The sequence below is a fragment of the Tenebrio molitor genome, chromosome 6 (assembly GCF_963966145.1).
Source record: "Tenebrio molitor chromosome 6, icTenMoli1.1, whole genome shotgun sequence".
NCBI lineage: Eukaryota > Metazoa > Arthropoda > Insecta > Coleoptera > Tenebrionidae > Tenebrio > Tenebrio molitor.
The window spans coordinates 12,205,856-12,233,352 of record NC_091051.1 but is presented as its reverse complement, the minus strand read 5'-3'; the positions used below and the strand labels follow the sequence as shown (position 1 = coordinate 12,233,352).

General features: G+C 34.5%; 1 protein-coding gene across 1 annotated transcript; it reads right to left on the bottom strand.

Moving 5' to 3' along the window:
• Positions 1 to 26,606, bottom strand: LOC138132615 (uncharacterized). The gene is made up of 6 exons (XM_069050184.1): positions 26,127 to 26,606; positions 6,498 to 6,605; positions 5,860 to 6,024; positions 1,949 to 2,049; positions 1,490 to 1,640; positions 1 to 1,036 (listed from the first exon to the last, which is right to left on the bottom strand). Exons 1-6 carry the CDS (start codon positions 26,242 to 26,244, stop codon positions 747 to 749), a joined length of 933 nt encoding a protein of 310 aa, XP_068906285.1. The 5' UTR covers positions 26,245 to 26,606; the 3' UTR covers positions 1 to 746.
• Positions 26,607 to 27,497: the final 891 nt, after the last annotated feature.

The following is a 27,497-nucleotide window of genomic DNA, read 5'->3' as shown; positions in this document are numbered from 1 at the left end:
TAGCTTCGAAAACTTCTTTATTTGATTTTAAATTAGAAACATAGTGACAGGTATGACATTTCATGAGATAATAGTAAAATATTTAAATGAACAAAATTCACAACGAGTACGTATCATGATACACGTCTATTTAGTATCACAAAAATAGTACAAATAAAAGCCCAAAAGGTTCTAGCAAAATTTTGTGTTTAATTATAAAATGGACAACTTGTTTAAGAATATGACATGAGCGATGGATGGATGTAACAATTGGCGTTCTCTGCTATTGGCTATTTACAAATTATTAAAATTCGATTAGTTCTAGGTTCTAGTTAAAGCAAAAGACTTTTTAGATCGACTCGACCGTTAGAAAAACAAACCCAACCCATTTTAGCATAGTCTAGAAAAATCGAAATAACAATCATAAAATATGTCAAATTTGTCCGTTCTACGAACGGGTACAATAAAATATATAAACTGTCTAACACAAAATAATAAAAAAAATATACAGCTTTGTTGTAAAGTGGACGGAATAAAAAATAAGTGTAATTCATAAGTAGCTTAAGAAAACTATTTACAACGTAATGTACTTAAAGATATCTTTATATACATTTCACTCGTTCCTGATAACAGTATACGCAGTTCGTGTTGCATAATTGTATAAGTGCACTTATGAGAATTAAGCCAATTGAGTGTTTTTGTACTTGTTCAATGCAACTAATAAATTAATAAAATATCAATAACTTTCAGCAGTCTGCACTTGGTTATTACACTTCGGTACTGTGCGTTTGTATTCGAACTTTCTTCGTGCTGCCGTTCCTGGACAGAGTCGGCGAGGTTCCCGAAAATCCAGGATTCTGAATACCCAATCCGTCCTTCGGTTTGGGTTTCTTCAAACTAGACCTGAGCGGGGACCTCGTCACCGACGAGGAACCCACGGTGGACCCATTTGTCGATCCTATTGTCGTCGAAGTGGTGTTCATGGAGGCCATGCTTCCGTTGGACGCCGTCGGGACGTACGGCTTACCGCTTGCGTCGGTCACGGAGACACTCCTTCCTGAAATCGTCGAACATTCCAATTCAACACACGGAGATTTTTTAAAATAAAAATTTGAAATTCGGGATTCGGGAATGTTTAGATGTTCATTTAGAGCCAGAAAAGCAACGAGAAAAACTTTCACCAGGTGTTTTCCTGCGTTAGGTACTTTTGAATATTTAATTGGTGTTCACATTGTGTTGACACATTTTGGTTTAAAATATTTATGGAAATTTACCTCGAGGGTTAAGGTACGTTTGTAAATTTGGGAACTCTTTACACTGGTCTTTGACGTCATTGCGAATAAGTAAAAGTTATATGAAAATTTGGGAAAAGTGGAAAAAAGATCAGGATCGCAACTTTTTGGAATATTTGGTGGCATTTTTACAATGTCCTTTCTGGTGGTAGCTATTACTATTAATTCAAAAGGTAATATGTTCACATTTAGCGTACATTACAGACAAATGCATTTACCATTTGTACGCTCCCTGAAGCCTGGATTCCCAATAGTGGCTCCCTCCAACGGCGCAGCAACCCTGGTAGGATCTCCGCCATCTCGTCTCGAGAACAGTACGTCATAAATTGACATCACAAAGAGAATGACCGTTAATACAATCAACAGTATCTAAAAATTAAAATTTATTAGAACATCAAACCAAACACGAACGTGAAGACAGCAACAAATTGCTTCTGGATTGTCGCGGCATTTGTTTTTCCGCAACTATGCAATAGATAACCGCCTCCAGGTGCGTAACAGATGGAAAAACTTGTTATCAGCAACAAGCGACGTTGCCATTTTCCCGGCAGGAAATGCCAAGAGACCATTTTCATTGGTAGATCCGTCAAAATTTTCAGTTGGTTTGTGATCGGATTGGCGTTATTGGCCGTGTTATTAAGGGACTTTGGGAATAAGGCGATAAATCCTAAACTGACCTGAATGTAAAATCCGGGACCGCGACTAATTTCGAAACCATTGTGTTCCCTGTCATCTGCTTGTAATGCAAAAAGTCCAGCGGCGGCGATGGCCAACAGAGCTGTAACAATAAAGCCAGAGTTTAATATTCGGTGTTGAATCGGGGTGCACCCTTGCGACGGAGGAATGCAATATTTTCCGGTGACGACAAATTATTTTTGCCATATCCTGCAGACTACTGGATGAGAGGTTTCATTTCCGGTCAAGTGTCGATCGCATCAGCCATGAATCGAGCTTTCACGGGGGGCGCTTTGCAAATAAACGCGATTTGGAAATCGATGATGTACATCTTTTGCAACAGCGACACACATAAGGAAAAGTGCAACAATAAAAAATGCAAATTTGTTGTTATTGTGCGTTCAAGGCTCCAGACTAATCCGGTGATTGCGTTCGCTCATGAATTGGAGTTTTTGTAATCATTAGGAAGTGGTAACGCTAGACGGTTTATTTTCCAAACGTACACCAGGTGCATTCACGATCAAATTATTTTCAACTGTTTGTAGGATTTGTTTTTAAACAGCACGTGTTTAGTAAATAAAGACGAGTTCTGTAATTGTTTTACGTTTATGCGGGCCCATAAAGCTTCCGACTCTTTCAATAAAAAGCGAACGCAATTTATTCAGCTAGGCAAAACTTTTTTAAGGTTTTACATATTAGATATTATTTTTTGAGCAACAAAAATAAAATTACATTTTATGATCGGAAATTGATCTGTTTAATTGAAAATTGCTCTTGCAAGTGTGTCTTAAAGGGATTGTCCTCATTTCTTTAAATTTATATTTGGATATTATACGGAAAAGGGCCGTGGCGTTTATTTATTGCTTAATAAATGTATGTCTCTCCATCATGATTTTGCAACAAATTAAGAATACCCCACCTTTGCAATCCGTGTTGGATAGTTACAGACGAGTTTCTAAAAAGGAATCAAAGACTTATTGATTTAAAACTCTCTGTTCCTTAAAATCAATAGATGTTGTATTTGAAGTTTTATCATTGTTATTTTATTTCGTGGATTTGCGGTGACAAAATTTATGCAGGTATAAACAATTACCTTACATTAGCATTACAGACACTTTTTTTAATGTTATTGTCGTTACTGTCGCTGTCTTTGTCAACAAATGATGGATCATCTATATATGTAATATCAAATCATAAAAATAATAGATCGAATTAGATTATTTGTGTACAATATCAAAGAACTAAGAATAACATTTTATGAACAATGATTAAAAATAAAAACATAGTAATGTGTATATTTATTGCACAATTTCAAAAACATAGCATAAAAGTTAAATTCATTTTTTAATAAAGACAGATTATGTTACGTCAGGGCTAAATATTGATCTAATGAAGTAAACTCCTTGTTTTTCCCCTGAAGTAAATCATGACCTTTAATTCTGCGGCATTCTTCGAAAATTACACCGATAACTCGATCGGAGTCCCACAACACTGTTTTTACCATTTTCCTGCTGAAATCGTTCCATAAAATTTCTAGGAATTGGTGTATGTCGGAGTTTTGACTTGACAAAAGTAATTAAACCAACTTTCGTAAACTGTGATAGATCCTTCAAGAAATTTAATTCACACTGCAATATGTTTTCTAAGCTATCTACAGAAAAACAACAAAGCTTTGCTAATTTCACTATGACTTTTCTATTCCAACGAGTCATATCTTGGATTTCTTGTACTTACGACAAAACTTCTTGGGTGTTCAGGAATGTTCGTGCAATTCTGTCCCCAGTTTAAAATACCTTTGAATTAGTTCTTAATGCAATTTGACTTATACCCTTATGGATTTGTTGCTCCGTTCAACCCTTTTCACATAAGTATTTAACAAAGGCAAATATCTTGGAACAATTCATCGATTAATTTCACAATCAACTAAATTTCACATGTTACTATCAATAAATGACCATGGCTAAACAGTTGTTTGCGTGTCAGTCAACGTCTATATCAGAAACAATCAGTAAGAACCTATCCTAGAAGATATCACCCACTCAAAGTTGACACTTTCTAACTTTAAAAATTTCACTCTTACTTCCAACTTCCAACAATATGCTTGCTGCGAAGCTTTAGAAACAAATAAATTTATTTAAGCAAAAACAATAAATATTTAGAAACTGTTTCGTTGTTAAAATACAAAGAAAACAAGTTACTTAACACCTTCTTTATATGTGATACTGGTCCCGGTTTTGTTCGGGGTACTCTACCCGCTCATTGGTCGGCCAATGAGTGGGCGCCGTTCGCCCCGCGTTTGGTCCCAACTTTCCCAAATAGGTGACACCGGCCGTAATTCGGCCCACTTTCGTTCACACTCTAAACGTGTTCGTTTCGTTCACTCCTCTCTCTGTACAAAAAAGACTGCGGCTCCGTAAAAGCGAGCTGGACAAAAACACGATGCTCTTCTTCGAGACGACCTGCATTTCGAGAGGCGGGACCCAATCGGCTCTTTGCAGAGTCACTCCGGCGTGGAAGAGGCATCGGTCCACAAATCGACACCGGCCCTGAAGATGGATTCGACAGTTCAACCGCTCCAGAGGGCCGGTGGTAATAATAATAATTAAAAAATAATTTACTCTAATCTACAGGCTGTCCCAAAATTCGTGGAACAGCTTAGCAATACGTTGTTAAGAAGTCGTAAAATATTAAATGTTTGGAGAAATCTTGTTTTGCAGAAGATATGGACCTTTTTGTTACACTAAATGTGGTAACGTTTAAAAACATTGAATTTATCCCAATAATTTTTAATATTTCATTTTTTGTATCCATGGAAATAAGAAAGAACTAGAACCGACATAAAATCACTCCTTTGAAATGCTGAAAATAATGAAGTAAATAATTGCAAACCTAATCACAATCATTCAGTAAAGAACAAATGGTCAAAATCTTTTTTAATATTTAAAATAAATGACATTAAATCTGCACCTTTTGTAAATATAAATAGAACATGACGCGCAGCTAATTTCACTTTACGTTAAAAGATCATACATCTGTGCTTATGCATCCTGTTCTTCTTTAAGGATTAAGAATTGTTAAAAATTACTGGTTTACTTCTTTTATAAGATTTACTACAGCGAACTGAACCATTTTAACTGCCTGGTATTTTATGATATTTGTTATTTTTCACCAAAAATATATTTCTCTGTACTAAAGAGAACAGACATATTTTTATAAAAAGGAATCAGGGGTAAGTTATTAAAGATTTAATTTTTTATTAAAATTCAATTCGAAATATTTTTCTCAAACAGTTTTCTTTCTTTCCTTACATTGTTCTTATAACGGGCCTTCAAATAAATTTATATTTAGAGCAACCTATGGAAATTCAACTATTTGCAACATTTTTCCAGCGTATAAAATGACACAAGAAACGTCTGACATTTTAACGAAATAAAATTACGTTAGAAAATATTTTTAATTTTTGTAGTGCATTCTCCCTATTCCCCCTCCACGGAATATAACAATATGAAATTGGGAAAAAGCTTACTATGTAACCTGTGTAACTCCGGAGATTAATTGGTTACTTACAAAAAATTACTTTACACTGTCAACAGAATTAGAATGTCGCCTACGCCTACTCTAAATATATATTTATTTGAAGGCCCGATACTTAACAATATAAGAAAGTACGAGTATTTTTTCTCTATTAAAACGCTTACAGATGTAATTTTAGATTAATTCTATGACAAATTACTATATCTTTAGTTCTATATGAATATTTGGAGTAGTTTGATCCCTGTGTAAAATTCGGAAAATGAAGTATGTACATACTCATGTTTTTTCTTTTACTTTTCTTTTAAATTTAATTACCGCCACATCTCGAGACGCTCCATTTCTGGTTGTGAAATAATTTCGAATTAATAGACAAACTTACTTGCAAGAAGTCCTAATGCTAATTTGGTTACGACGACGACGCTGTATTTCATCATAACTTTTTCCTTCGAGCTCAACATGGCTAACTGGACAACACTCAGGAAGCAGAAGAAGCCCAAAACCGCCACCCCTATTGCGGCCACCAGCCCTGCCACCCACACGGCAACTGAAACAATAATTCAATTAAATGTTGCAACAAACAACAATTTGAAATAATTGCGAAAATAAAAAAAGGAAAACATCGTGGGGCTAAAGTGCATTTTAATTACGCCGTCCGTTAATGCGTTTTTTAATTTAGGCTACGTGCTTTTAATAATTCAACTCGTGGTAAAGTAAAAATCCGGCTCGAAAGTACTTAGTCAAAATAAAAACAACCCCGCTGTTGATCATTTAAAACATTTGTGCGTATTAATTCGTCGTCAGGGAGACCATCCAGGTGGTTTGAAATCGGCAATTTGAAACGCTCTTTCACTTTTCTTTTATTTCAGCGCAATTTAAGTGCAACTGATGGGATTGTGATGGCTCCGATCACGTTAGAATCGATTTCTCTTGAGCAGTAAAAAATCTCACAATCACGACTTGCACTTTGCGAGAACCGTTGTAAGTCAAAGGAGGAAATTCCTTCCGATTCGTACTCACTCGATGTTCTAAATCTGGACGAGTCCTTGCCGCATCTCTCACGGTTGTACAAAAGCAGTTTGCAAGTTTTCCACGGTCCGAAGTAGCCTCTCTCCTCGCCAGGTCCGGCTGCAACAAAAACGAATATTTTCTAAACTTTTCTTTGTCTCAAATGAAAATTTATAGTGTTCTGGATATTCTCCCGAGCGTATGTTGTTGGGAATATTCCGATGAAGTTACTTAGAAGTTGTCTTCAATATCGTGCTAACAGAAATAATATAAATGCAAAGTATGGATCCCGAGGGTTCCGATGCGACGCACGTATAGTATTTTAAATTAAATCCACCAGTACTAAAATCTGGGCGTAAGAATCTTAAAATTGGTTTTCGTTCTTCTTTTATGTGTCATTTGTATGAATTTTTCCGGTTTATTGATGTGTAAATCTATTTCGTTTAAATTAAATTACAACCTACTCGTCCGGATTCTAAATCGTTGCTTTGACAGTACGGTCGGTTCGATTTTATTTTTTTAATTTATCGGAAAATGGGGCGACAGACGTAAAAAGTCATTAATTTCAGAGTCTCAACAGACTGTCAGTTTTCATATTTGAAGAATTACTCGAAAATAACTCCGTTTTGGCTTTCATCCAAATGAATTATTCATTAGTTGTGGGGGCTTTTATCAGCTTTAACGAATTTGTGACAAACAATATTATTATTTTTTGTGACGTTATTCTTAAACAAAAACAACAAAAAGAAGTTCTCGGATGAAGTTCCTTCATTCATTTTTAATTCAGTAATTAGTTCTTCAAGTGCTCAATTGATGATGCACTAATCCCCTTAAACTGAATGTATTACGAGTCTTACAACCTTGACTAAATAAATGGACTTATAAAATAGGACAAACGACAAAAATAAACCGTAATTTCGAAAACAAGCGTTAATTACGTTTGTACCTAAAAATCAGTGACAAGCAAATGAAATACAATTAGAACGCTCACAGAGATTTCGATTTAAATCAATGTAATTCTCATGACATTGTGGAATCGTGAATAAAATATTTTCAATATCAAGAGAAATGTTTGCATTTTAAAAATAATCGTCTCTTTCCGTTACGTGTTTAGCAACAATTTCATTTGAAAAAGATGTGACTAAGAAAACCTTCGGTAAATTACATACATATGCAAAGAGTATAATCAAAAGATTTATTTTTTTCTAACAATGCGATACTTTGTAGCCTCGATCGTGGGTCGTGCGTCGTCTAACAAATTCATCAGATAAACCATTATAGGTCAACTCTTAAATCTAAAATATCTCGAGATTAGCAACCAAATTCCGTGTGGGAAGACCGCTGGTGAGGGTCAACAAGCACAAAAAGGACTGGGACAGACTCGATATTCTTGAGATTTATTATTTATTGCAGATTTGTTGGTTAGATCCGTAGTTATGTCGTTGATGCGGTTTGTTCATTATTTATTTAGTTTTAATCAGAAACAGAAAATAATTGCTGATGGCACCATTATCTGTAAATGGAAAATGGAGTACAGGAAAACGTCGAGTTATTAAAGGACAAGTTCATTTGGGTAAAAGACCCTGCAAGGTTTATATAAAACGAACGACTAAACCCATTAAAATTACATCAGTTTGAATACTAAATCGTATTTTTCGATCAAAGAGGAAACATCATTCAATACTGATTGCACCTCTTGCTGTAATTGTTGTTATTGAGTAATCATTAACGGAAAAAAAATAAATGGCTTCTTTTAAGGATTCGTTGATATAATTGAAAATATCTTAATTTTCTCATTAAATATAGACGAAATACATTACATCAACGTGTGTTCAATGGAACAAAAGCAACACGTGTTATAATTTCAATAACCCACGTGCCAAAAGCACTTTGTGGTGTACATAATGGTCCCATAACATGCAGGAGGGGATTTGTGTTAATTGTTTGTTTGTCACAAGCAAATCTATACGAAAGTTTTCAAATGGTATACCGAAAAAGTCTTTTTATCCTTTTGTCTTTACTTTTAACAAGGTTCGGTAATATTTAGTAGATCAGTTAGCGCAATAAATCTCTGCGATTTAGTAACAACTTTGTAAAATATTTTTTAGAAATAAATTTATACAAGTTGAAAAAACAATTATTATTACATTACATTATTGATACTTCTAATACGATGTAAAAGTTTTTCCGTCTGATGGATTGATTGGTGTTTTTAATATATTATTTATAAGGACTAAATGAAAATGTATATTAAAATTCAGCTAGCTGGAAAAAATTCTTCGGAATCAACTACATGTAATTACTGGACTAGTGTTTTGAAAGTAGTATTGAAGAAGACTACCCAACTTTAAGATGTTCCTCAGCAGGAATGGAATAAAATGTGTTTTGATTATACGAATACAACTACGAGTACATAGTAGTTTGTGAAAATGTTATCAACAGCAAATAATACTTCTGGGAGAGCAGAAAAAGATTGACTACCATGTATCGGGTGTTTTTTTTTTTAATTTCACCTCGTAGTAGGCGTCGAAGAGTCGATTGTGAACGCACCACTCGTGTAAAACGTAAGATTTAAACAGCTGATCCGTGATTCGTAAGCAATATAGTGCGTTCACAATCGACACTTCAACACCTACTATGAGATGAAATTTAAAAAAACACCCGATATATTGGCCTGTTTGGGGCAACAGTTAAAATTTTAAGGATTCTACCCTGTTTTTAGGGAATATTAAAAAAAGTTAAAATGTCAAGGCTTTCGGCCTGATTTTAAGGTGTTTTAAAAAAAGTCAAAATTCGCCTTCGACTCATCAAGCTGTGCTCAATTTCAAGCACTGTGACCTTTTTGTATTAAGAAAATAACTAACTAAATCCAGAACACAGTTCATTATCAGCTCAAAAATTAGTTTCGTTTCTACTCGCTTTAGAGCATACTTATTAGGCATTCACGATCTTTTTGGGACCGAGTTGGCTATGAGCATCTAGTGATTTTGTTGGCAGTACTTCGGTGATAACTAAATTCTCTAAAGGAAATTGACACTTTTTGTGTTAGGTTAGGTTGTTTTCAGTTTAAGGTTATATTTTCTGAGCAAGTACATTGTTGCCGAATCTCTTAAATGTGGTCTGTCCTTTTTAAATTAAATTAAATCGTTTAATAGAAATTTTTTATCGTAATAAAATTATTTTGACAATTTTGACTGTTCCTTTGAAGGAAATTTAAATTATTTTTACACACTTAATAAATCATTTAGTTTCTTACGAATATTAAAATAATAAATCTGGCAATGCGGTGGCAAGCAAATGTCGAACAGACATTAACAGAAAAAAAAATTACATCCGTTGCATCACTGAGTCAGTTAGTCCAACATGAAAAAAAAAATCATAGCCAATTCGGTCCCAAAACGATCGTGAATGCCTAATAGAAAGGAATTATTTAATAATGCAACAACTACAGAGACAAAACAAACAGAAACAAACAGAACTTTGCTGTATTTTCCTTGATTTTCAATCCAGCTACCATTTTCTCATGTTGATAACTTAAGAAAATCTTTTTTTTAATACATATTATGGTATGTATTATTGACTAAAAGGATTTGTACTCCTGTTGGAAAATCATAACATCATTACAAATCTACTTCCTATGTTCACATAAATGAAACTCTGTAAACATTTTCAATCATTTTATTTTCTAATAAAATAAAATTCAAATAGAATATAAATCTAGTCTTCCCTAGGGGGGCTTTCTTCTTCATCTGAAGATGATCTCCAAGAATAAAACAACCAAAATTAAAACTATCGTTTCGTTTTTCTTACACATTTAAATCTTTCATGGGCAACGGCCATGGAAACGAGTTTTTTTTAATGTCCCATATCCATCTTAACTATTGTGTTATCAATATGTTCCAAGATTTGCCTTGGTGGGCGAAATGCTAATGGGAACACTGAAGATATGATCGATAATCTCCCCTGTTCTGCGTGAATTTCTCTTCTAACTGGACTGCCATTAACAATGGTATAAGCACCTGCCCTAAAAGGCATTGTTTTGCGTTTATGTTTCAAACTCGACTGAAATTGCCTTAACTCTTAATGAGGTGAGTTTTCACCCCAAACCCAAACCGTTTTTCATCAATTTCTTGTCTGTAAATGATAAAGAAATGCAAAAAAGTCGGGTGTTAAAATGATAAAAGTAGGTATAGTTGACTCAAGTTGCAAAAAACCACTTGTCATTTGCAACAGCGTTTTTTCAATATTTTTGAACCAAATAAAGGCACAAAGGTACCAGAAAATCATAGTTTTGATTTAATATTTTCCATATAAGTACAGTTTTAAAGTAATTTCAAATGACTAATGCCATAAAAGTGCTGTTACAAAGGCAAAGTGGTTTTTTTGCAACTTGAGTATGAAATATGTCCTGTGTACGAATTAAAAATTGTTTAATTTTTTTAATCTTCAAGCGGTCGAAAATCGCCCCTTTGTGTATCTCCATTGAGATGGTTAAACTGTCATTTTTTTTCTGAGCGGAGTAGAACTACTTCAAGACCTAGGAATAGAAGGGTCCCACAGGCAGCTCGAGCGAGTCAAATGTAAGGTCATTGGAAGTATTTGTCACGATTTATTTATCAATTACCCTAAATATTTTAGTTATTTATTTAACGAATTCGTGTGTAATTTTGGCACTCGTGGACCTTTAAAACTCTCGTTTCACTCGAGTTTTAAACTGGTCCACTCATGCCAAAAAAAGCCAAAATTACACAAGAACGAGTTGAATACAACGTTTTTTTGTTCAACGAGTCCCTTAAAGGCTCCAAATCGCTAAAAATCTTAAAAATTAGCTTGACGTTTAGTTTTGAAAAGTTGTCAAATTTATAAAAATCCGTTCACACAGGAGAAAATTCTCAAATTCTGACAGTGTCGAACAAAAAAATAATTTAATTTAATTCATGTACGCCGTGTTAAAAATTGACTTTTTACTAGTGTTTGTAGAAAAAATCATTTTGAGAACGGTGTATCTACAGTTCATTATAAAGTACCTAAATGATGACAAACTTAAATTTAATCTTGAGGAAGAAGAACTTGAATTGTTAGGAAGAATGGCCATAATCTTTAATTGCAAAATCTCGCAAGAGCAGTGCAGAGACCAAGTCGAAGATACCGGATGAAGAAATAAAATAGTAATTATACGCCAAGGTAGAGAAGACATTTTTTTAAGCCGAGGGAATAAAGAAGCGAGGCTTAAAATTGTCTTCTCTAGCGTGGTGTATATATTATTTTTTTCACTACTAGATCCGTTAAAACCCTTTCTAATAATAATTATTAATTAAATTTGTTTGTCCGATGCGACGATCCGAGTTCTCATTTTTCAACGGTTGCTATGAAAATTGAAAATCGTCGTGTCTACGTTAACCAATAAAATCAAAGAAAATCTTTCGTTGCTAGGTGACGGCTGTTCATTATTGACTACTGGTTAATAATAAAAAATTATTAACCTTAGGCAGAATATAGCCTAAGGGAGTCCGTTTCGGCTCAGGGACGCGAGGGTCGCGGGTTCGATTCCGACCCAGGGCGAAAAAAAAAAGAAAAAAAAAGGCTATATTCTATCTCGTGATTCGGAAGTCACATTAAGCCATTGGTCCCGGTCTATTGAGTTGGTTATCACGCCCCTCATAGATTTGTAAACCAGTCCTAGACTGTGTAACAACATTTTTTATTAATACATATGCTGTTCCATTACTGACCTATTCTTTCGGTGTTATAAAATGGTCCAAAACTAATTTACAGAACATAAACATTAAAACTAGAGTTCTTTTTACCAAATTTAGTAAACACCATCCTAAATCTGCTATTGAAAGATTTAATTTACCACGCGAAAACGGTGGTAGGGGTTTTTCAAATCTAGAAATACTGCTAAAAAATCAAATTGCTTCACTAAAAAATTATTTCCTCAATAGAGCTCGTGATAACACCTTTTTCAATGCTTTGGTTTCAGCCGATAAAGGCTACACACCTTTAAATTTAAGTGATAATATAATTTCAGACATTGTTAAGCCAAATATACCTGACACAATAGCAAATATAAAACAGAAGTCTTTACATGGGAGATACTTTAAAGAACTGGAACAACCAGAAGATAATATTCAGGCATCTCATGCATGGCTTAAGAAATCAAATATTCACCCTGAGACGGAGGGTTTTATATTTGCAATACAAGATCGTGTTATAAATACAAGAAATTATAAAAAACACATATGCGGTTTACAATCGATAATTGATAAATGTAGGATTTACGGAACTGAAGGGGAAACAATTGAACACATTATTTCTTCTTGCACCGTTTTGGCTCAAAGCGAATATAAAAAACGACACGATATATTCGCTAAAATTATACACATGAATTTAGCTGTTAAATTCAATTTATTAAAGAATACACAACCACATTATAGTTATACACCAGAAAGTTGTTTGGAAAATGACAGTTACAAGTTATATTTTGATAGAACAATTTTAACTGACATTCATATTAAGCATAACAGACCAGACATTATAATTTTAAATAAACAACAAAAGCAAGCATATCTTTTAGATATAGCTGTTCCAAATTCACATAATATAACACAGACATATAACACAAAAATTAATAAATATTTAGAGCTGTCCGTTGCTATGAGAAATCTTTGGTGTTTAGAAAAAAATTCGATTTTACCACTTGTAATTTCAGCAACGGGAATAGTACCGCAATCTCTTTTTAAAAATTTAAAAATTCTGGATTTAGATAACACATTGGTAGTTGAAATTCAAAAAGGTATATTATTATACTCATGTCACATCGTGAGGAAGTTCCTTAACATTGACACAGAACATAATACACAACAAAGTCAAAATGCGGAGGCAAGACGCCGGTAATTATGTTGATAAGCACCGCACTATTACTTGATAGTAATATCCGTAATAGTGTATGTACTCCGGCAAAATTGCCGTGCCGCCGGGTGGAGGTGGGATAGTTGAAAAAAACCTAGGGAGAGAAATTCTACTTCTGGGGTCGATTCAAGTCTCAATAATGACGCCTTCTAAGACTAGTAGTGAAAAAAGTATATTAAATCATTAACAAATGAAAAATTTGTGACAAATATATTGATATTTCGTAACTTTATAACTTTGGACCTTTTGTCCTGAACAGACCTATATAGTAGTATGTAGTAAATTGTGTTATTGGTTTAACGTATTTTTTATTTGATGAATTGTAAAACAAGTCTGAATGTTTTGAAATTAATATACGAGTACAATAGTGTACAAATTTAAAACATTCTTGATTTGATTTTGAGTACAAAATCTTGATATCCTAAATCTCATCTCTGATTTTCTACGAGGAGAAATGATTTCCTTACTTTAACATCCGCATTTCCTCTTTCATGAATTTTAAATCTCTAACGTCGGTCAAGTCTGTAGATATTTAAATTACTTGTCAAAGATTATCACATTTAGATCCACCCAAGTTATTGATCACTCCGAAACTCCACTAACGTAAACACAACTCCAAAGTCACTCAAAATCTGTTATTCAGTACACGCAATAAAAACACTCCTGAAGCGTGTAATGCCGAATAAATTTCAGACCCATACAATACCCGTCCTCAAGACGTTCGCTTCCATAAAGTTCGTTCACCTGAACGCGCCCAAAACTTGCAATAAAAATGCACAAATCAAGCCACAAGAAAAAATTACGATTCCCCACGATTTGACCAGATTGTGAACCAAGGAGAGCTGGCTTTGGGCGAAATTCCGCCCATTATTCGACAAGGTTCTTGAACTTGTGTCGCTTGACTTCTGGTATTGTGCAACAGAACGCTGTTATGTTGATGAATGCCATTTTAATAATAACAAACCCACTTTTTCTGATGTCGGATTTTACAAGTTGGCTAAGCGGAAGAAGATCCAACGATTGGGAAATCATTAAAACGTTACTGTCACTTTCTGGAAACTGATGAGACGAACCATTTTGCGTTTTATTTGAACGGTGTCTGTTTTTTCCTTAATAACAAAAGCGCCCACTTAAAGGCGGCAAGACCAAGAATAAACGTGCGAAATGGTGTAGAAAGAAGCTGTCTTGATTAATTTATTTTCATTTGGATGTAATACACTTTTGTATCTCTCTTAATTAAACGCCAAGAAAAAGAGACTGTTTGTGAGTATTATTCCGACATAAATAAACCTCAGTAAGATAACCGATTTTAATTTCAATTATCCTCCAGTATTTATTTCAATAAAAGTGAGAATTACAACGCATTAAAGCACTTTTATTTTCTCAGCTGAATGAGCCCAGTTAATTTCGTTATAAAACTCCACAGAATTAATTAAAGATTATTCAAAAAAATGGTAAATTAATACTACAAAGTATCACAGAGATGTAGTCTTTACGTATATTTATACAACTTTATTCAGATCATATTCATAGCTTCTCCAATTGAAAACTTGAGCACAAATAAATTTGCTCGATAGGAGAATGGCACTATAAAATTTGATTCAGTACCAATGCAGTTATTTTCCACGATAACGATCCCTTTTGAATTCCGCTAGTTTATGAATTTAATTTATCGTTTATCGATGTCTTGAGTGGAAAATCAAGATAAAGCAGTATTAAAAATTTTGTTATTAGTATCGATATGGGCGTGACACTGACTTTGCCGCAGTCCTCTTTGAACGCTTTTCCTTTCCATTTATATGATGCACATTAAATACAGATTGTTCGACTCCGCAATCATTTAGATGCTGATAATACAACGTTCTCCCCTTTCCAAAGTGGTGGTATCTTATTCTAGTCAGTTCTTTTCAATTTCCCTGCAGTCTTTCGGTCAAAAATTGATACTGTTCTGCACACTAGTAAAACGTCACGAGTTGAAACTCCAACAGATTTCACAATACATCGATGATCATCATAAATATGAGTTGTCAAACTGTTTCAATGAATGATTTATTTGGTAAGTCTCAGTCGACTGATTCCAACAGATGTGGGTAGGGTCTAGGAGCGGATTTGATTTAATTGCCAAATTAAGGAATCAAATCGAACAGAATAAAGAAGCGTTAGAGAAATGAAGTTCTTTGTGGTAGGTGCGTAGTTTTCAAATTTAATGCAACAGTACTGTTCTCTAAAAAGCAACCGCAAGTCTCTAGTTGTTTATTCAGATTTCTACTATTCTACTTATCTACTTTCTATTTTATACTGAAATTAAATGTTTGTCAAATAATTTAATACGGAATACCCAATGTAATAATGATCACTTTATGGTCAAGGAACAAACAATACTTTTTGCAAAACAATATTTTGTCTGATTGATGTGTAACTGGTGTGTCAATCAAAATAAGGAACAAATAAATATAATAATAATGTGGAATGGGAACTTGGCTTTCTTCATTCAATAATATATCAACATATGGTTGTATAACGGTAAAATTGCTCCAATAGAAATTGGCCAACAAGACACACTTCACTATGTAATTGTACTATTCTACTTTTCTTGTGATTTTTATTGATGTAAATTGCTAAAAAAAAGTCTTCAAGACTCAACTAATAAGATAATCTGCTTGATCTGACCAAATCTAATCTCATCTGATCAAATTTAGGTCGTTTCCATTTACATAGAAATCTCAAGTTGTTTATTCATCAATTTGTATGTAAAATATTTACAAAAAAAAATTGAAACAAACACTGAAGGATTTCCCTAAATTAGCAATTACAAGCTGAAATATTCAATAATGTTATGAATAATGTTTATAACCACATTGTTGCTATTCCATAAAATTTTGACAAGAGAAAACTTTACTTTTTGTTATCTTGTGCAATTTTGGTACCTGGGAGTTAGTTTGTAGTTCACTTTCAAGATTACGGGAAAGAAGGAAAGAAGTTGACATAAAGTTGACAGTTGACAGACAATGGTATTATTTTATTGAATTTAAATGTAATCTTAGTTATAAAAACATTGTAATAATTTATATTTAAGCCCGGTTGAATAAAGCGATGTCGTCGTTGTTAAAGTTAACATAATATCAAGCGATCTGATTGGAGGATATTTAACATTTTATCTGAATCAGCCAATCAAATAGGCGGATTTCCGACGCGTTGTTAGCTGACACGATGTTAACTAAGCTTTATACAACCGGGCCATAATATACAAAGTGTCTATAAAAGAACGTATATCAAGAATCCTGTGGAATTGTGGGGCTCTATAATTTTAATGTGTCGAGCTATGGAGCCGCTTAAACCGTCTTAAAATGTCAAATTATTAAATCTTAGTGTCCTAGTTGTTTTGCTTGTGCTTTTCTTCAGTTTTTCTATATTCTAATTACTTTTCTTCTTACAACAGTCTATTAAAAACCTGTCATTAATGGACTTACATAACCTCTGTTTTTCTATTTGGTACCACAATATGCTACAGAACGGCAAAAGTCAAATATATTCGAATTTCACAGGACTCTTGATATACAGGGTGTCCCAAAAATGGCGTACAAACTACTTACTACCTTATCGAGGATGCTTAAATGTACATGAAAAAAATATGGAAAAAATGTTTCCGACAAAAAAATAATTTATTTTTATTATTATTATTAACGATAATACAATACAATGTAAACAATGATATATATATTCATACATCATTACCTTGCAATGTTACCGTAGAAGATTTAAAATATTTTTTTCGATTTCCAAAACTTCAAAATTCTCTATTATGCAGGATTAGATACTGATAGTGAGGGATCTTGTACTTTGTGATAATATGTACGATGAGACGTAGCTGTCATGACAATTTCATACATGTATTTCAAAATAATTGACCTGTTAAGTGCCACATTCAAAGGCCGCCAAATCAGAAAATAAGTCCAATAGAATTTTTTTGACATTTTTCTGGCGTTTACGGTAATCTCTTCTACACCGTAGTGCACCGTTAGTACGCCATTTTTGGGACACCCTGTATGTATGTTCTTTTAGAGACACTTTGTACAACTTCTTCAACAACAAATATATTTTTTTCTATAATTGATTCAAAAAATTGAAATTCACGCATAGTTATCTGTGCCTGAAGTGGGTCATTTTCTGACGTGTATTTTTTTTTGCATTGTTAGTAAGATCGAAACCATAGAAACCATACAAAACAGTGTGTGAAATGCAATTTCACGCATACGACTATTTCTGTTTTTCATTTCACGCACTGTTTTTTATTAGTTACCTAGCAACATGGTCACTGCATTGAAACTTCAGAGTTCCTTCAAAAATTTGAATTTTTGATTTCAATTTTTTGAATCAATTATAGAAAAAATATTGTTTATATTTCGTGCGCGAAGATGTTTTTGTGCATTCAAAGGCTTATACTGCCTCGACCTTCGTCTCGGCGTAAAAGACCTTTTCATGCACAAAAAACACTCTCTTCGCGCACTTAATATAAAAATAACTATTTTTTCTACATTAAAACCTCTAAACTACCGTTCCATTTACAGTCCCTAACATTTTCATGCTCTTCGTAGTTTTCTGAAAAATGTTTCAGCATAATCTTGGTATTGTTTTCCTTTTTGTAAATATTTTAATAAAAACTAGGAAAATTATACAAGTAATAATTTATGTACTTCGTAATTTAAAAGGTTATTGGAAAAATATAAATGACTGACATTAAGGCAATATCAGTTTGTTACTAAGCATAACTACCGAAATATGAAGTGAAACATTTTGAGGACATACATAATTTACGCCCTGATCAATAGAGGAAATTCAGTTTTAAGGTCATAGGTACTTCTGTTCGTCGTGTTGTGTTGAAATTAACAAAAATAAAACGCGGAGCTTTTACTAGCACCTGAGTACATATACGTAGAAGAAAAACTTGAATGTAAAAATATTGTTAGTCTTTTTAGTTTTACTTCAAATTAAGATGTAGAAGCAATATGGCCTTGTTTCAACATCATCAAAACTGCCCAAAACTCTACCGTTATACATTTTTTCTAAATTGTGAGGAATCTTTTGGAAGCAAAGGAATTCATTCTATTTGCTGGAGTTCCATCAGGATTGGTTGCTCTACGAGTTCTCGACATGTACAGAGCTCTTCATAGCAGCACATCGTTCAATTAACATTTGAGTTAATTAAGCTATCGTCCAACTAATTCGAAAATCAATTACACATCCCACATATTTTGATTTATTTCATTTGGAAATGAGACTGATGCAGTACCGAAAAGGCAAACAAAGTTACGGACGGCAAAAACCCATATAATGTTTTAATTAAAAATCGCGTATTTACCAATGACCGGTAGCAAACTGTGGCAAATGTCACGAAACCTCGTTAACATGTTAATAACTCGGCCGAAATGAAAACCTTTTAAGTGAGTCTCTCTGCACTGGTAAAATTGATCGTGAATTTTAAATTAAATCGCAAGTAAATATTACATCAAGATTCGATCCCCGTGGGAGAGGTCGTATCTTTTGAGGTCACCTCCACTGAAATGATCTTGTTGTTGAAACCCATCCGAGCCAAACAGCAATACATTTTTCCATTCCGCCACTGTACTCGGTCCACTTTCAGATCGATTTCTGGCCACGCTTCCTCGTCAAAAACTTCCAAGCCCTCTATCAAACAGTGAAGTTAATTTATCTTTGTGCATATTCAGACCCGCGGTTACTGGAACGGAAATTCCGTTCTCACACAAATACAGGAAACGCGTTACAATTTCATTGGTTCCGTTTCGCACTTGTCTCGCATTCTTCATCATTCAAAAACGGGTTCGCAGGAGTGCCATCGAATCGGCGATTCTCCCAACGGCAACGCTCAGTTTGATATTAATTAGCGCCGTCCCGGCAATATTTGCTAATTATTTTGTCGGGATCGTGGCTGCATTATGCGGACATTAGTGGCGCCCCCACGTTTGCGAGGCGCCCTCTGCCGGCGATATTTTGCAGACGTAATTGCAATCGCCAATAATCCGGTTAATTGCCAGTCCGTCGCAGAAAGGGGCATGTAGATGAAATCTAATTACCGTTTGTAAATCTCGGGCCAAGAAACTGTTTAACAAATTAATTTCCCAGCACGTTTCATATTCTCACAACACCTGAACCCACGTAAAACTCGCATAATTACTTCGCGACTTTTGAACCCTGCAAAGTCTAAAACGGATTTATTAAATTCTGAAGAACACCAAGTATTTCTTTGTTACTACGGACTTTCAGCTTAAAAGCCCCCAGACGTGATTGTTTTCATTTATTCCTTCACCAGTTAACCCACCGAAACAGTTACCACCACAGTGAATCTCCCATTCTATTTCTTCAGCAATGTTAAAAAAACCTCATTTTCTCCGCCTTGTTATTATAACGTATTCATTTAGTGTGTTTGCTGACCAAGTGACATTGAAACCTGACATGCGATGTTGACAGACGAACAAAAACAACAATTTGTGACATTTTCATTGCGAATTTAGCCAGCAACGCTTTGTTGCTCTTTAAACTGGTGAATCGATGAAAGACTAGAAAGCACCTCGAAGGAGGCTAAATAAGATACCTCTCTTCTGGTCTACCTTGAATGCGCGACTAGTTCCGTTGGGTTTAAAATGAAAACACTGTTAAGCGAGTCTTCACGCTTAGCGAATACCTTCTAGCAGACGAGACTAGATTATTACTGGTTTTCTGTTGGTTGTTTTCGGTGAAGATTTGCCCGCCAACTCGACAGGATTCTTTTCAGACCACATCCTAATTATAGACTGAACAATGCTTTAAAATCGTACTGGTTGCGATGCTGTAACGCTTTATCAGATCCATGCTTGACCAAACAGATGAATCTGATCTCGATCAAATTCATTCTGGTGATATAACGATTCATTTGTGCTTCATTTTTTTATGCAAAATCTTTTTTAATTGATCTGTTGAATTTGAATGGTCGTTAGAACGGTACATTTGTAACACTGCTGCACAGGAGGAGAACCGGAAAAACTAATAACGAGCGTATAACGGTGCTGGATTTTTATGGTTAAGAAGTCGCTCAAGAGGTACGGTGTGTAATGATAACAGCACTTTTTTGATATAAAATTTATTGGTGAATGACGATTCTGCAATACAGGGGCTTCTTGAAGAGGGCACCTTAACATGCTACCCAAGGCTTTTAAGTGGATTAAAACCCCAAACTTTCGATAGACTAATTCGTTTATTTAATTAGAAAGCCAGGACGAATTTATATAATTGAGTTTTTGTTTCAGGCTTCCAAATTTGTACCAGGACTACACTGGAATAATATTAAAATTATCAATGTTCTTAAAGATACGAGTACATAATTAAGATTTTTAGAAAATGCAATCAGTTAATGCAATTAAAGATAAATTCATTTTTAAACTTTCTAGCGCTTATCTCGACTTGCAGTAATGGTCTTACGTCATTTAAGAGTGCACTTTTAAATTAAAAATTCTTTCACAAAAATGTCACGTTAATTCTGTGCCACAACTTGGCTCTAATAAATAACTGTTTGATTTAAAAGTATTTACTTACTTGTTCAAGAGTCCTTCAAAACATTAAGCAAGTATCTGACAATACAAAGAATAAAAAGCTTTTTATTATTATAGTAATTGTACCTAAGATTTTTTTTGTACTGTTTAGATGCTTCAGTTCAACTGAAGGACAATATTATCCTTTCTTTCTTGCGTATATTTGTCATAAGTACAATCAAAGTAAAATAAAAAATGAATATGTCATATTACTATTCTAATTAATATAGAGTAGTTACAGAAACGTTTGAAAATTGCTCAATTCTACATCGATCAATTTAGGTAAAATATGAAAGGCTGAAAATAATTTGCACAACACAGGAAACCATAACGAAAATAGCATAACTGAGCAAACAAATTATTATCACTTTTCCCTGGAAGAATGTTGAGCCTTCGACACATAAAAATCCTGACAATAAGATAAATAACTCAAATATAAAATACAAACACTTACACCTGCCCAGTTGTTTGCATGTTTTGCTATTTAGCACTGGAATTTGAAGCAAGGATTTTGTATAAAGTACAAATTGAAGTTTACTACGTTCTTTCTATAAACATCATTACATTGTTTTCGATCTCTGGTAAAAAATTTAAATTTGTGTGATATTTGAAAGACCGTAAATGGATACCTGCAACTTCGATTGTAAAAATGAATATTTACACTTTACTGAAGAAATGAGTCTCGTAAAAACTTTGTTGTGAACAGATCGAACATCGTCTAAAGCGTCATCATAAACTTTGATACACTGACAGTCCAATCTTCTGGAGAATCGAATAAGATTCGACGTCAAAAGAGAAAATGGCACAAGATGAGAGTGAAATCTTGTTCGCTCAAGGTGGGACATGGCGCGCAATGATTAATATAATAAACAATTTAATAACAAGTAAGGCGAGAAAATAAGTTTTGTGGCTCAAATCTTCAAGGGAATATTTTACGCGTCGTCGACATTTGATTTATGATTATTATTTTTGCGCTCTTCTTGTTTTTTCGAGGAAGCATCACTTGTCATGATGATTACTTTTTTATCAAAGGGAAATGTGTTTCTGTTTGTCCTTAAAATAGAATTATCATTAATGACGTCTTTAATCAAACCTCGGCTCGCATAATTAGAACACTTTTTCCGTTTCCCTCTTATTCTTATTGGATCCACAAAAGAACTCATCATCAATTCCTTAATTTGAGCAAACACTCACCGTGGAACCTTTCGACTAAATAAATATGAGCTAAAATTTTCATTTCCTCGGGGACCCGCCTCGGAAAAATTGGCTTCTTCTTGGGAACACACACTGATCGGATTTCCATCATCCACCCACTAATAAGTTTATTGAGTCATCCCCGCAATAGGTATTGTATTTCAAATATGTCTAAGGGTTATTGACCAAACAGGCAGTCATGTGTAACACCTGTGTCCCCCAAAACACCAGCTGTTCTGTAGAGCAGAGGAAGTGGAAATGCCTTCACTAACGCGCCATTCTCAAAATAAACGGCCTTGTTTTTCCGAAATTAAATCGCTAATTTTCCAATACATCGCGGGAAAAATTGTTCAGGGTTGCCGACGTATTAGATTATTGCTCTCGCCATAATCAAACCTGACTGACCTTTATGAAAAATGTATGTATGTTTGAGCCAGTAATAACCATCATGATGTTGGACTAGGCACTAGGTTATTGATTCATTCAGTGGGTCTGTCTCCACCTGAGTTAGAAACGAGGCATGTAAGGGGATTTCTCAACGCATTTGAAAATGCTAAAGATGAGACATTCTTCAGATAGACACTTTCACATATCGTTTTAATGAAACCTGCTGTTTGCAATGAGTCATGAAGGTTAATTCCAAGCATACGGTGGGTTCTTTGAAAAACATCGGAGTTAATATGCGCCGCAATTAATATTCACTCAGTGAAGCGACTTTGTGTCGACAAGACACAGTTACGCGACGTCAAGTTGCAATTTGTTGCATCAAGCGTGAGTGTGTTCGTTCGACGTCGAAAAATTTGCAACAGTGTTAAGCTGACCCAATTACCAACGTACTGGCCAATCGTTTAACACATGCTCGGTGAATTACTTAACAGTTGAAGAATCTGGACCGATTTAGTTCAAATCAAATGACAAAGAATAATAAAAATGAAGTCTTACACAGATTTGCACAGACCTCTTCAAGTTAAGATTTTATAAGTTAAATTCTTTTCTAAATCATACTTAACTATTAACATAGTTTAGAACGAGGTACATCAATTAACATTTCCGATTATTTAAGTGCATAACTAGGTACACGTGGCCAATGAACTGTTAATGCTAATGGGACGTACACATTTTCGATAACATACATTTTTGATAAGTCGCACTGTTTTTAATCTATCTTCGACTTTGAGTTGTTAATGTTTTACTGTAAAAAACAAGTACACGTCTATCACATTTTCTTTATAAAACTGCCCACTACATTATACCATTTCGTTTATAAAGAGCATACATTGATTTATTAGTTTAGAATAGTAATTGTATTAATTATGCCACATGAGTATAAATCACAACATTTTTTTACAAGTGGGAAATTTACACACACGAACACAGCGGGTGTTGTATCTCATGTGTAAAAAGCCCTTTGTGCACATTTTTTTAATAAACTTATTACAAAAAAAATAACGACAAAAACTTCGAAATATAAATCAAGTTGGTACTGTCATTTATTTCCATGAAATGAGTGAATATGATGGTGAAAGTGATAATGAAGAACAATCCCGGCCACGCAATTTCGTACATCAAATGATGTAGTTCATGCTTCATTGTCATTTATGACTGATATTTTGAATTGAATTTTGAAGCTTGTCAGAATGGCTCCAATTTCTAACTTTAATATAGTTAGAATAATAACTCTTTTCCAAATTGGTAACTCTTATGGGCGTATTTCGGAAATCCTGGGTATTCCAAAAAGTACTACCAGTTACGTCATACAAAAATGGAGATAAAAACAAATTGACAGGCATGTTAAATGTTAAAAGTGAGGTTACTATTACTAAAGACCATTTCACACCACTATACTATCAGGTATTCTATCGGAATTCTTTTTGTATTTTATTTATTCCTGTAGTATATTAAGCAAAATTTGATTAAGTGCAATTGTAACGAGTGTTTTAAAGTGTAACATAAAGTTCCTACAACTGTAAAAGTTGTTGCAGTTTTTATACGCTACAAAAAATGGCTACTTTAGATGCATAAAATTGATTAAAAAACAACTATAATCTGTTTTTTTAACAACCATAATCTGTTTTTTAATCAAAGAACCACCAACACTGCAATTTACACCCAAGATACAACCAGCAACATTGTGTCGATTTAAGGTGAAATGAAACTAGGGTTATGTGGGAACGTGAAAGTGTCAGTACACAAGAGATTTCGTACTTCCCGTGACATTTTTAACTGAAATTGGAAACATCAAATATCAAATTTTAAGCGGAACGCGAATTTGAGTATCTCCCATGACATTTGAGACGACAGATAGCAGGTGCAGTGCAACCAATCAGAAAAAATTAAATTCACTAGTGAATTTTATTTTCTGCCAACATAATGCAACGATTGTTGGTCCTTTAATTAAAGAACGGATATATTATTTTTGATAAACTTTGCAAGTAAGTTTTACAGGCACAAAGGGGGCTACTTGTCTTTTAATTTTGTAATAGTTGTTCCCCAAGTTTCTACTAAATATGAATTTATATATTTAAAATTTCTGCCAAACCACCATTTAACCAAATATCCTAATAATTTGTGTTATTATTAATGCAGACTAATGCGAAATGTAATGTTTGATTTGTTTAATTTTACTATTGGAGTTTACCTACTGAAAGTTATTCGTATTTATTTTCAGTAAATTCCCAGTAAAGGTAAATAAACTGCACTAGCAAAGATCACAGAGGAACGAAATTATTAACACATTTTAATTAACTAGAGAATTGAAACTTTATAACTAAAGCAATGTTATGCTATCTCTTCATTTTCTACTTTTGTAATTTTATCCGATTTTATCAATCTCTCAATTTAAAAGTGTGTAATGTGAACAAGCATCTAATCTAGCATTACACAATCAGACGGAAAATGAAACGTTTCAATAAAAATGCATTGTGGAGGTTGTACACATAATATTAATTAGTTGGTGATTGGCTTCACTGACTCAGTAAAAAATCCCTAACATGATGAATAAACCAGGTATGTACATACTTCTACTCGATTTCTGGTAGGTCACCTGAAGTGTCATATTTTGGGAATTGTCGCTACGTTTCGTCGCGTATGACAAAATTATTATGAGTGCATTTACCAGCACATGCCACGATCCCAATTGTAAAGATGTAGATGTAGACTTTTTCTCTGAACTTTCCCAGACATGAAATGGAATAGGTGGTTGACCTTCCTGCACACTCGGAAATGATTAGAAATGCATGTATCACTCTTTGCAACATTTTTCGACGATCTAAACCCGAGCTGGTTGTGACTTAACGCATAATTGTAATTTAAGACAAACAAGGTGTAGTCCTCGGTGTAGTCTCGTCTACGTTTCTGAGGGAGTAATTACTGGTGGAGCGATTGCAACGTAAATACTCCTGGCAACAACATAATTGGAAAAAAAAAAGTTAAAACTGATCATTATACAAATTATGTGAACAGCAATTGCCATTAGCTATTGTACGATGATAATGACTTGGATTCGAATGCACGATAAGGTGCATACTTTTGCAGGAGTATTTTTGCCAAACAAACGTTCAGAATGGCGAATGGAAAATGTGTGGTGCATTTTCCATTATGATACGTCGTAAAAGCGGAACAAAAAGTCCGGCAAACTTTGTTGATAACGATATGAAAGATAGGTGGAGCGAAATGGTAGTAAATTATTCCTTTATATGTGGTTGCAATAAATGTGTTTTTCGCGAGGGCTCGAGTGTGGGTGAGTATCAGGAGTTAAAAATCTTGTTATTCATTACGCTTTTATGGGCATCTTTAACCTACTTTGAACGCTTTTGAGGCATTGTTTGTCGGTGGCGTGGTTCGTCGACTTGACGTGATCACGCCTCATTATCAGCAATCGTCGAAGTGAAGGTGAGGGTCTAGACTAGCGTCCGAATTGCTGGTAAGGGCGCGTGCATGATGTGCCACTTACCATTAGGGGTGTCGAAATACCCCCACATGGGTATTCCGACGGCAGTAGCGCCAACTACAAAACAAATAAATCCCAAAACGGCAACACATGTCGAGTACAAGGGTTTGACTTCCGCCATATCATAAACCAACCATGGTCCAGTCGATTTTTCGAATTTCCACGAGATCACCAGCTATTAACAAAAACAAATCCACCAACACCGCGCATGACTTTCAAATAACACCACAATATACACGCGACACCCAAAATCAATAAGTACACTTGTTTACTATTTCCACGTCTTGGAAAATTCGATTTTCGCGGCTGGCTCGCGCGCCGTTTTCCGTTTTACGTCGTCACACGCATTTTCGGCTTTTCCGTGGGAACTGATGCGATTTTGGCGATGAGGTGCGCGGATCGCCGGCTTTATTGCGTGGTTTTAATCCAACTAAAGGCTAGGAACATGTTCGGAACTACCTTCGGAGAGGTGTGCCACAGTCGCGAGGTATGGAAGGGGGCCACGTACCAGCGATGTCAGCCTACGGACTCCGTTTAAAATTGCAGTTCGACCGGTACTCGACGTCGGTTTGTCTCCTACAACGGAATGTCGCTTCGTTCTTGGACACAATTCGGATTTAAATAGACGCGAACCGTTCCCGAAGGAGACGACATCGGGGCGACATTATTTTGGCGTTCGCGCGACAATGGAAGGTGAATCGTGGCAGGTGTCACGGATGAGGGCCCCCAACAAGTGTCACGTGACCAACCTACCCTAATCCGCGACAAAAACTGTTTCCACAACATGAACGGGGGGTGACGCCGGACGTCACGTGCTTTCTTAACATATTACTCATCATCATAAGACTCGTAACAGTCGTAACAACCTACAGTACCTGTAACTCGTAAATTCACATTTTTAACGCATTCGTAATTCAAATTACACAAAAATGATGCAAAATCTACACATTTTTAAACATTTCTATACCGTCAAGCTTTCCCTGTGGAAATTCCTCTCATTTTAAAGCTATTAAATTTGACCTGTGGCCATATGCTAAATACGTACACTCAATTAAAACAAAATTAAAATTTGCAGTTTGTTAACTCGTTTTATTTTAATTTATTACGTGAAAAAAATGTAAACAATTTTGTTTGTCTTCCTCTGTTTAAAAGATGAGTAATGGAATTATAAATTTTCGTTTTGCACTGCATAAAGATTTTCTTGGAGGTCCTTTTGTAACATTTAGATTTATTTACATTTATACCTAAATTCATGGTTTATCGGTTGTACCTACTTGGAAAAGTGTGAATTTGTTATCACAAAACATAAATCAGTTTCCTGAAAACAATAACATTTTGTCGATGTAATTGAGTAACATAATATAATTAAAAATT

Coding starts and splice junctions, on each gene's coding strand:
- LOC138132615 (XM_069050184.1), bottom strand. CDS start 26,244: ATGGCGGAAGTCAAACCCTTGTACTCGACATGTGTTGCCGTTTTGGGA. Junction 6,606..26,126: donor GTATTTCGACACCCCTAATG/GTAAGTGGCACA, acceptor TTTTTGTTGCAG/CCGGACCTGGCGAGGAGAGA. Junction 1,641..1,948: donor GTCCCGGATTTTACATTCAG/GTCAGTTTAGGA, acceptor TTTAATTTTTAG/ATACTGTTGATTGTATTAAC.